At 41.5% G+C, this 12,029-nt stretch overlaps 1 protein-coding gene across 2 annotated transcripts in view; it reads right to left on the bottom strand.

Moving 5' to 3' along the window:
• Heatr5a (HEAT repeat containing 5A) overlaps nucleotides 1-12,029 on the bottom strand; it is a 104,968-nt gene that overhangs the window by 58,031 nt on the left and 34,908 nt on the right. For both annotated transcript variants that reach the window (XM_038337405.2, XM_038337406.2), the window contains exons 12-14: nucleotides 8,725-8,877; nucleotides 7,678-7,777; nucleotides 1,318-1,427 (exon numbers count right to left, since the gene is read on the bottom strand). In XM_038337405.2, the coding sequence (XP_038193333.1) occupies nucleotides 1,318-1,427; nucleotides 7,678-7,777; nucleotides 8,725-8,877 (363 nt within the window). The remainder of the gene's footprint in view (nucleotides 1-1,317; nucleotides 1,428-7,677; nucleotides 7,778-8,724; nucleotides 8,878-12,029) is intronic.

Raw genomic sequence — 12,029 nt, 5'->3', positions numbered from 1 at the left:
TATATTCTTACATTCTAAATGTTTAAAAACTCAACTCACTGAAATTTTATACTGATGTATGGATTTTAAAGTATAAATCTTGAGGGTTTAGGCTGTTAAGCCATGTAGCACTGAAATGGTCCCCAGGGTGTTGTGAGGTCCCATGACCTTCTAGAGAAGCACACGGTGACACAGACTTGGGCTAAGCAGGGACTGCCTTTGAGGTTTCTAGTGGAGGCAGGGCAATATGAAATAAACCTTTTTTTTTGTTTGTCTTTTTAAGATAAGAACTCACCAGTGGTACTGGGCAGTATAGGCTGGCCTTGAACTCACAATCTCCTTAATCTTAGGTTGGGCTCCCAGTTCAAAGATTAGAATGTGTGCCACTAAACCCAGCAGAGTTTGTACAAACTCGTATATCAGTCTCAATCCCACCATGTACTAGATACGAGTTTGAGTACACTCATAAACTCTCTAAGCATTTACTATGAGAGGAAAATATAATGAGACCATCACATTATCCTAGGATAAATGAAGTAATGGTTATTTACTATTTTCAGAGCAGCACTAAACATAAAACAGTGAGTTAGTTGATGGCTCCTGAGTAATGGTGATGAACTAATTTGGCAGTTCTTTCTAGGACATTTAACCCACATGGCAACAGTGAACACTTTGGTATATACATACACAAACATAATAGCGAAAGTCAAGACAGGACGTTGTATATTAGTATTCTGAATTAATGTGGCATATGTTGTATTACTTTAATGTGAAAAAGGAGATGAGCAAAAACATGTAGCTTCATAAGGAATGCAGTAACATGCAACTTAACATGGCTTAAGTATTCAAAAGAAGACAGATGTCCCCGGAGTACAAATGTCAACTTTCAACTCCAGAAATAAATGCCTTCAATTATTCAGTTAGAGCAGCAATGTATTATACTAAAACCATGTTTGTTTGTTTTTGTTTTTTGAGACAAGGTTTCTCTTTGTAGCTTTAGAGCCTGTCCTGGAACTCACTCTGTAGATCAGGCTGGTCTTGAACTCACAGAGATCCACCTGTCTCTGCCTTGCGAGTGCTGGGATTAAAGGTGTGCACCACCATCATCCAGTTTAAAACCATGCTTTACGTGCGGCACACTGGCGCAAACCTGCAATCCCAGCACGCAGGAAGCAGAAGTGGGAGGGTCAGGAATTCAAGGGCATCCTCAGCTATGTATACACAAGAAAAAACAATAACCATTACTATCCATTAACTCAGTCAAGCATTTAACATCTACTGATTTCTAGGTACCAAACTGGTCACAAACAACAAAACATTTTGGTCTAAGGCACATACCTTTATAGGTTTCAGGAGGTAATAAAATCAGTAGTTCATAAAGCCTCTGTCTATAAACTACTGATGGTGTTTTCAAAGAATTTCCATATGTTTTTAGTATTGAAGAAAGCCTTAAAACAAAAGAAAAAGTGTATCTTAGTGTGTATGTTATATGGAAATGTATAAACATGGAACAGGTCAACATATAAACACAAGATAATAAGCATTAGTGCTAATCTATGTTTTAAAGTAAGGTGACATCATAAGTCTACATGGGATTCTAAGAATACAGCTCAGGGGTAGAGTGTCTGACTAACATAGGAGGCCTGGGTTTTATTCCGGCCACAGCAACCAAACCAACAAAACAATCCAACAAAACAACGACAATAATAATTTTTCTGACAGACTTCATAAAGTGAAACCATAAAGTCAGCTTTCATTTCAAAGACTGTTAAGTATTTATTATACTGGAAACCATAAACTCTACTATAAAATTTTAAAATTATAACTTGGCATTTGCCAGAAACAAAGATCTATTAGGTAGAAAATTAATTCAACAAATAAAGTAAAATAAACATTGGTTTTATTTTATAAACGTCACCTTGATAGTCATGAAAGAACTAAGGTTTTTAAAAAAGAACAAGAGTTTAAGAAAAAGAAGTTACAGAAAATGAAGACATAAAAAAGAAATTTTAACATGAACAAGGCTATTTTTCAGAAAGCTTTACAGGTATGCTCTTAGTGAGACTCAACAGGAAAGACAAGAAAAATCATGATTAAAACTTCTTCAGAATAAAGGGACACTACAGTTACAGAAAACTTTTAAGAGATAATGCTAGGAACAACTTCATGCTAAATCCTCCAAAGATAACGCTGTATTAGAAAATCTTTTAGAAAAATTTACTTGCCAAATTTTACTTAAACAGACAAAGAGCACAGAACATTCCCCAAATAGACCTCACAAAGTCAGAAACAAGAAATGGATTTTGCAGTATTAAAAAAAAAATTCAGCTGGGCGGTCGTGGCACACACCTTTAATCCCAGCACTCTGCAGGTAGAGGCAGGTGGATCTCTGTGAGTTCAAGGCCAGCCTGGTCTACAAGAGCTCATTCCAGGACAGGCTCCAAAGCTACAGAGAAACCCTGTCTCAAACAACAAAAAACAAAAAAAAAAAAAAATGAAATTTCAGATGGATGGCCTCAGTAAGTTTTATGTGGCACACATAAATTCTCACAATGAAACCTTATTCTATGGGGCTAATAACATTTCAATACTTCATGGAAAAGATAGTATAAGAAAGAAATAGAACAGAATACCTATGACTATATATAAAGAAAGCAATAACAAAACCACATCCAGAAGCTCATAAGACTGATCAGTAAGTTTCTTAAAGTTTATCACATTCGCTATAAATCAAACTAGTTTAAAAACTAAAACAAAAACCATGTTCTAAAATAGCACGCACTTAAAAGAGAAGTCTACAGCAAATATCACTGTCAAGACAAAATATCAGGTGGGGCATGGAGGTGCACACCTTTAATACCAGCACTTGGGAGGCAGAGGCAGAAGATCTGTGAGTTCTAGGCCAGTCTAGCCTACAGAGTGAGTTCCAGGACAGTCAGGGATGTATAGAGAGACCCTGTCTTAAAACAAAACAAAATATCTAAAATGATCCTTGACAACCCTCTATTTAGGATTCCTGTTGTTTTATTTTTTGAGAGGTTCTAGGCTGGCTTCAAATGTGTGCTCTGCCAGACTCTACTTTCCATGTGTCTGTTAATCACATCTGGCTTTTTGAAAAAAGAGAGCGGTTACACTGCTTAGGCTTGATTACTCAAACAACCCTCCAGTCTCAATCTCCTGAGGGACTGAGACTATATGTACACACTGTATGTGAATTCTATGTGGGTGTTTTTATGCCTTGGTTTAAAAATTTTTTTTACAAGGATTATGTGTGCAGGTTTTTGCTTGTATGTATGTCTGTGCACCTGGGGCATGCCTGGTGCTGTGGAGGCCAGAAGAGGTCACCAAATCATCAGAAACTGGAGTTACAGATGGTTTTTGTACTGCAAAATGCATGCTGGGAATTGAACCTGGATCCTCTGGAAGAGCAGCCAGTGCTTTTGAGCACTGAACCATCCCCCCAACTCACTTGTATGCTTTTTAAAAACATGATCTCAACTATGCAAGACAGGATAACCTGCAATTTGCTTTGGAGTGCATGTTAGTTTTGAATTTGCGGTGATTATTTGCCTCCTATGTGCTGGAATTTTAAGTGTGCTCTACCTGTAATTCCACACAGACTCTATGAACTGGCCAAATGCACTTGTAGAATGAATAAGCACATAGAAGACACAATATGACAGTAAGGACTATGAGGGGCAAAATCTAGATCTACAATTATGTGTGTGCATGTGTGTCAACAACGTGTCAACACATGTGTGGTCACACTGGTGTGTACATGAGTATGTAGAGGTAACAAGTGTTTTCTTACTCTCTACCCAGAGCTTGCCAGTTCTAGCCAGTCTAACTAGATGGCTTTCCCCAGGGACCCACCATCTCTGCCTCTAGAGTGTGCCTCCCTGGTTTTAGGATGGAATCAGAAGATCCGAACTCTGGCTCTCATGCTTATGCAACAAGTGCTTCATCCTCTGAGGCACCTGTCCAGTCCTACACATTCGTTTTTAACACGGATATGACCAGAAAGGTGGTTGACAAACAGACCAGATACATTCTGTTTTTCTTTTCCTTCCTTTTCCTTCCTTTTACTCCCTCCCTCCCTCCCTCCCTCCCTTCATTTTTCTAGAAAAGGTTTCTCTATGTAGCTTTGGCTGACCTGAAACTCATTTTGTAGACCAGGCTGGCCTCTAACTTAGAGATCCACTTGCCTCTGTCTCCTGGTGCTGGGATTAATGGTATGTGCCACTGCCGTGTGACTCAGTTACATTTTCATACAGTACCAATGAACAGATCATATAAACACACACCACTTATTTAATAACTGAAACAACAAAACGTAGCTGGTAACTGAGTCTTTAAAAGTATAACAGTTTTATTTGTAAGACACTCTGATAATAGAGAAATATCAGGTTCAAAATACTATAAAAATTTAAATTTTCTTCATATTTATATATAGATTCAGTTTACAAAAAAAATTTCAATAGGAGATGATACAAAGTGTATAAATGCCAATAGCCTTAAAAAGGTTGAAGGGCTTGCTCTAAGGTGTAATTCATTACAAACATGGTGTGTTGACAAAGAGGCAGGCAAGCAGACCAGCGGTGGCAATGAGGGCACAGAGAGAGTCACGCGTGTTTTGGGAGGCAGTCGCGGGAAGAGTGATGGTATCACAGAAGAAGGGTAGATGTTAAAGTGAAGCACAAGATAGTGAGCTTTCCACATGATAAAGAAAATGAAACTGGACCTTTGCCTGGTTTGAATTTTCTGTCCTTGAAAACTCACGTGTTGAACATTTACTTAGCCCCTGCCTTTTTCGGCAGTGGACACGCCATCCAGGAGGGTGGCCTCAGCCACATCTGCAAACGCCAGAAGCACCCGGGTGCTGGGGGAATGCTATGGATCACAGGGTCAGCCAGGCAACCTTGAGAAAGCTGCTGGAAGGCGCTCCTACTGAAGAGGATCCACAGCTCTGCATTCACTCTCTAAGCTGTGGGTGCTGGGCGGGGAGCAGATAAGGGCAAACAGAGGTGCCTGCACTGCTGATATGGGCTGACCAGACTTTTTGAAGTTCCAGAGAAGGGGAAGCTCCAGAAGCAGCCTCATCGTGAAGTCCTTTTCGGGACAGAATCTCACCATGCAGTCTTGGCTAGACTGGAACTAGCAATGCAGACCAGGATGGCCTTAAATTCAGAGATCTACCTGCCTTTGCCTCCCTAGGACTAGGGCATGCCTCAGCACTTCTGGCTCCAAATTCTCCAGAAGAGGTGAGAGAAGATTAAACATGCCCTGGTGGCTTAAAGTCACACAGAGGTAGTTAATTAAGTGCTATTCATTAAACCCAAAGAAATTAACTAATAGAAAATAAATCCTAAGTCCAATACTGTTGAATGGCTGGGTGATGTGGGATGGCCTCTGTGTATGTGTTGCTTTTATTGGTTGATGAATAAAGCTGCTTCGGCTAATGACTGAGCAGAATAAATAAAGCCACGCAGGAAATTTGAACAGCGATAGAGAGAGATAGAGAGAGAGAGAAGATAGATAGATAGATAGATAGAGAGAGAGAGAGAGAGAGAGAGAGAGAGTAGGAGTTAAGGAGACGCTATATAGCTGCCAAAGGAGATAGACACTCAGAACATTACTCGGTAAGCCACAGCCTCATAGTGATACACAGATTAGCAGAAATGGGTTAATTTAAGATATAAGAGCAGCTAGAAATACGTTTGAGCCACTGACCAAACAGTGTTGTAATTTATCTAGTTTCTGTGTGATTATTCAGGTCTGGGCGGCTGGGAAACAAATGCGCAGTCTCCGCTTACAGCTGGGCCTTCTGCCTCTGTCCTCATGAATGACTGGTGACTTTATGGAATGTTTTGACAAATGTTCCTGCTGCCACATGAGGACACACCATTCGCCCTCTTCAAAGGATGGAGGAAGAAGGTGTCATGCTGGAGATGGACAGCAGGTTCTTACAGACGTTAATCTGTCCTCTCCTGGATGCAGACTCGCAATCCCCAGAACTGCAAACACATATTTCTGTTCTCTGAGTTGGCTGGTCTGAGGCGTTCAGTCACAGCAGTATAAATACACTGGGACAGACTTCTACCCCATTCTAAATAGGAACTCCAACTTAAGATGGAATAAAGATTTAAGCATAAAAAAACCTTGAAATATAAGAAAATCAAAGCAAAAATATGTAAGATGGGTGCTGGTGTGTGGCACACATCTTGAATCCCAGCACTTGAGAGAAAAGGCAGATATGGATCTCTGTGAGTTCAAGGTCAGTCTGGTTCTAGGACAGCCAGGGATACATAGAGAGACCCTATCAAAAAACAAAAACACCTAAATCAACCCCCGTCCTTCCCAAAAAACACCAAGTAAAAGATGTGACATTTAAGAACATATTAATAAAAAAAATTTAGTATTTTAATGGATAGCAATAGTATTGCGGATATCTAAAAAGTCATATAAATCAGAGGACAAACAACCTAAAAGGAAAGGCATGTCTGTTGCTTATGCTCTCATTTGTCTGTCTCATAAGTCAAGACATGCTGGACTACAGACACATCTGTCTCTCCACTCACATCTCATGAGATTCCTTCTGGGCTGTAAGAGCTGAGCAATTTCAGTGCAGACCTTATAGCCTATAAAGCTCAATATATTTAATAGCAAATTAATAGGCCCTTAATAGCAAACGTTTGTAGCCCCTGCTCTACCCGTATTTGATTCAATGATATTTACTCTATTATTGTTTTTTACAGGTCATACCCTAAATATATTTTTCTTTATACATAAAACAATGTATTAAAAATCTTTGCAAAGATTTTTCTCTATACATTAGTAATTTATAAATTAGTGCTTATGACTGGAAGTTTTACATACATATACACATATACTCACTCATTCACACCTACACACATACTATAAAAAGTGCTGGCTTTTCCCCGTGTTTTATCAGAGAGATGTTAAATCAGTTTAGGAGAAGTATAAACACACAGAAACCTGGAAGTGTTAACAAGCATATAGCACTTAGGAACATAGAACAGCACTAACAAACCAATACGATGCATACCTGCAAAGGTTAGCAGGCTTAAGATTTAATTTCCTGTTAAATCTGCCTGTATGGAAGGTATATTATTCACCAAGTAATTTTCCTTCCCTTTTAATATGCATTTCCTCTCAAGATCCTAGCCTAAAAAAAGGAAAGTCACACATCTACATGATTGCCTTCCCTTGCAAAAATAACCAACCATATTGGCTCGTCTTAACAATGTATCTAGGGATAGCATACAGAGGGCAACTAACTGCTCTCAGAGATTAAGAGCAATGACTGCTCTTCCAGAGGTCCTGAGTTCTATTCCCAGCAACCACATGGTGGCTCACAGCCGTCTGTAATGAGATCTGGTGCCCTCTTCTGGAATGTGGGCATACATGGAGCCAGCCGCCAGGTCGGACACGCTGAATCTTTCCCGGTAAGACACCACTCGTGGTGTTACACAGATTATTTGATATGGGTTAGTCAAGGTGTGAGTAAGAGGCTGAAACTAATGGGCCAGGCAGTGTTTAAATGAACGCAGTTTGTGTGCTGTTATTTAGGGTGTAAAGCTAGCTGTGTGGGATCCGGGCGGGATGAAAAGCAGGCCTGCCCGCGCAGCCCCTCACTACACTCAGGAAACTCTACCAGTCCAAACAGTTGGTCCTTACTGAGTCAACAAATCCACAGCGCAGGGAAGTGGTGGCAGAAGACACTGAGTTACTTCCTCAGTAAGAAGATCACCACAGTGGGAAATGAGGCTCTTGACAGCTGAAAATGAGAACAGACATCTCCTTGGTACAGAGTAATCAGCCATGAAACTAGAGCATTCAGCTATGTATACCATCAGCAATGTTACAGAGAAGTGTGCTCAAAACAAAAAACATTTCGAAATTCTAACGCTAAAAAGGAAGCTAGTATCTTCCATCTCTTTATTTTTCAAGACTTTCTGGCCAATCAGAAGAACAGATGGGTGCCAAGCCCAATCATCATCAGCAACTGATGGGAGCAGATACAGAGAACCAAGTCAAACATTAGGCGGAGCTTAGGGAACCCTCCCCTCCCCCCAAAAAAAGGGATGAAGGATTGTAGGAGCTAGAGGGGTTGAGGACACCACGAGACCATGGCCCACAGACTCAACCTAGCAGGGCTCATAGGGTCTCGCAGAGACTGAAGCAGCATAGAGCCTGCATGATCTGTACTAGGTCCTCTGTATGTATGCTATGGTTGTCAGCTTGGTGTTTGATATGAGGATTGGTGCTTAGTCTTATTGTATCTTGTTATGTTGTGTTTGGTTGACACCATGGGAGGCCTGCTCTTTTCTGAAGGGAAATGGAGGAGGAGTGGAGTGGGGAAACTATAGCCAATATGTATTATATGAGATAATTAAAAAAAAAAAATCCTGGGATCGCTAAGAAATTAGTAAATTAACAAAATGCTATTGTCCTTGGGGCTGTATTTACTCTGGAGCTCAGAAGTTTAAAAAAAGAAAAAGAAGTCAAAGCTGGGCATAGTGGCCCAAGCACTTAATCCCAGCACTTGATAGTTATCAGTCTAGGGCACCCCTCTCTAATGTGGCTGGCTGCCACTCTCAGTCGTCATCAGCTAACCAATTCCATCCAGGTATGGAGACCCTAGTCAGAACCCTGTCCTTTACACGAAAGGAAGCACACAGAACACCTATAGAGGGAAGAGGAGAGAGATGACAGTCAACCTACCACAGAGAGCGCCAGCTCGGCCCTCCAGGGTTACTTGCCACGTAAACGAATCTCCTCGGCTTTTCTCTGTTTCTAGGTCTTTGGGAGAGGCTGGGAAGACACACTTCCACAGCAGCAGGACGCGAGCGAGATGACGGCTGACCACGGCAGGGCCTGCGGGAGGAACCTGAGGTGACTCTGAAGCTCTTAGGGTGAATGTATTTTAATTCACAACTGCAACGTTTTGTATCTTTCTGTTTTCTGGTTCCCAATGAATCTACGACTGAATGAACCACTACTAGAAGTGTTGGAGCACAGAAAAGAAAAAAGGGATGCAGCAGCAAAGCTTGGGCTGGGGTGTCAACTTCCAGCTGTGTCTCCTCTGGCAGAGTGTATTTCAATGCCCTTGAAAAAACTGACAAGTACCACATAAATGGAAGGTACAATTGCCACAGCAACAAGTAAAATTGTGACAATCCACAGAGCAAATTTCTTTTATTTTTTAATTATAAGTATATATGTGTGTCTGTATTTGGGTATGCATATAAGTGCAGTGTCCCATGGAAGCCAGAAGAGGTTGCAGATTCCTGAAGTTGGAGTTATAGGCAGTAGTGAGCTACCTGACTATGGGAGCTGGAAACCAAACTCAGGTCCTCTGCAAGAACAAGCACTCCTAGCTTCTGAGCCATCTCTCTAGCCTGTTTATTTTGGGAGGTGCACTTGGGAACTCATGATCCTCCTGCCTTAGCCTCCCAGTGCTAAGCCTGGAGGCATTGACCACACTGACAAGCTTTCTAGTGTTCAATGTTGACAGCAATTTGCTCTGAGGTCAAGATTCAAAAGCAACAACAGGCTGGCGAGACAGCTCAGGTAAAGGTGCCTGCTACTGTGGTGATAATTTGTGCTTCAACAAAGCTTGCATGAAATCAGAGGGCAGAGCTAGCCAAGAGTTAGTCATAGAGGTCAGGCAGTGGTGGCATACAACTTTGAACCCAGGACGTGGGATCTCACGCCGTTGATCCAGTACTTGGGAGAATCAAGTCTTTGATCCCGGCACTAGGGAGATGGAAATAGAAACATAAGGTGGGTGGAGACAGGATCTCTGACCCATTCAGTCTGAAGATTCATAGAGACAGGTTTGAGTTTGAGGCTAACTTAGTCTACAGAGTGAGATTCAGGACAGCCATGGCTACACAGAGAAATCCTGTCTCAAAAAAAACATATAGCTGGGCAGTGGTGGTATATTCCCTTTAATCCCAGCACTTGGGAGTTCGAGGCCAGCCTGGTCTACAGAGCGAGTTCTAGGACAACCAGAGCTGTTATATAAAGAAACTCTGTTTCATAAAAAAGAAAAAAAAAGGACATATGAACAAACTGCAGATCCTTCAGCGGGCCAAAGATAAGGGTCAGAAGGAATAATGACTACACTGACTTGAAACAGAAACATAATATTCCATGAATTTATAATAGTATCTAAAGGCAAAATTACCACTCACCTCCTTTAGAAGATTCTAGAAGTTCACCTATTTATTTTTTTGCAGTACTGGGTACTGAACCTAGCACTTTATGAATGCTAGGCAAGTTCTCTACCATGAGGTGAGCCCCTTGCCTTAGGATTTTAGATATTCTAAAAACTGCTAACAAAGGAAATGAGTAGGGGCCAGGGAGATGGTTCAATTGTTAACAATTACAGAACAAGCATAAGGATCTCTTTAGGATGCGCAGCATCCATGTAAAAAGCTGGGCAAGATGTATTACCCAGTGTCTGTGTGTGTGTGTGCGTGCGTGTCTGTGTGTGTGTGTTTATGGAGCTGGCAGCCAGTCCAGCAAACAGTGAGCTCCAGACTCAGTGACATACACTGCTTCTAAAGACACAGCAGAGAGTAAATACCAGAGATAAGATGTCAGTCTCTAGTGTCTCTAAGTGTGCATATACATAAACATACACACATATATCCCAACACACACACACACACACACACACCCCAACAAATCTAGCACACACAAGGGTGGGGGGACAAACGTAAAAAATGGAGCCCAAGGAAACACAATAATTAAATATTCATAAGAAACTAAATTTTTATGTAGTGTTTATGAATATACAATAAATATGTACAAATCAATCTCTCTTCTCTTTCTTTTTGACATAAACTCTCGTTCACTAGCCCATGCCAACCTCAAATCTGCAATCCTCCTACCCAGTTCAGCCCACTCTGCAACCATGCCAGGCTTCCTCCTCTCTTTTGCTTTAAGGAAAAGAACCCTGTATAACCTTCCTCCAGGCAATGACACTGCATGGGCAATGGTTTCTCAAGACATTGAATTTACTGGGGCAGAAAACTCAGGGTTAAGAGTTCTTGTTGCACACATGTCTCGAGTGTCATGGTAAGGAGGCTCACCAGGTTTTGCCGGCTGCCAGCTTAACAACAACAACAAAGGCCCACAAGATCCAGGTTCAAAAGAGACCCTGCCGCAAATGAAAAGGTGTAAAAATGGAGGGAAATACCTGACGTTCCCTGAGGTCTTTGCAACCAAACACACACACACACACACACACACACACACACGCACGCACGCACGCACGCACGCACGCACGCATGCACACACACCTCAATTTGAATAACTTAATGGAGTACGGGGGTTCTGGAGAGATTGTTCAGGGGTTAAGAGCACCAGCTGCTCTTCCAGAGGATCTGGGTTCAAGTGAACCACATGGTAGTTCACAACTATTTCTAACTCCAGTTCCAGGTGATCTAACACCCTCTTCTGGCCTCCACAGGTAGCAGGCATGCACACGGTACACAGACACACATGGAGACAAAACATGCACATAAAATACAGAAATAAATAACTTATTTGAAAAGTGGGCTAGGCAGTTAAATGCATTGGCTGCTGTCCCACAGGACCTGGGTTCAATCCCCAGCACTCACAAGGCAGCTCACAGCCATCTGCAACTCCAGTTCGAGGAGATTCAACACTCTCCTCTGGCCTCTGTAAGAACCAGGCATCCATAGACTACACAGACATATCTGCATACAAAATGCCTATATACTTAAAATAAAAACAAATAGTAAATCTTACAAAAACTTATTTTCCCCTTTAACCCATCGGCACCATCACCATGGCAAGTACAACACCGAACACCAAATAAACATTGCAAAATGATCTATTCTAGGGAGCAACATTCTCTGTAAACGCCTTACACTTCCAGAGCCACACCACACACTCCTGCAATTACTCAGCTCACAGACGGCAGAAAATCAGGGGGCAAATAAACCAAAATAGAACAAAACAAAACAAGCTCACATTACATACGAAGCCAGGTA

Source organism: Arvicola amphibius, chromosome 7 (assembly GCF_903992535.2).
Source record: "Arvicola amphibius chromosome 7, mArvAmp1.2, whole genome shotgun sequence".
Classification (NCBI taxonomy): domain Eukaryota; kingdom Metazoa; phylum Chordata; class Mammalia; order Rodentia; family Cricetidae; genus Arvicola; species Arvicola amphibius.
Note: the sequence above shows the minus strand (reverse complement) of the source record. Positions and strands in the feature narration are given on the sequence as shown.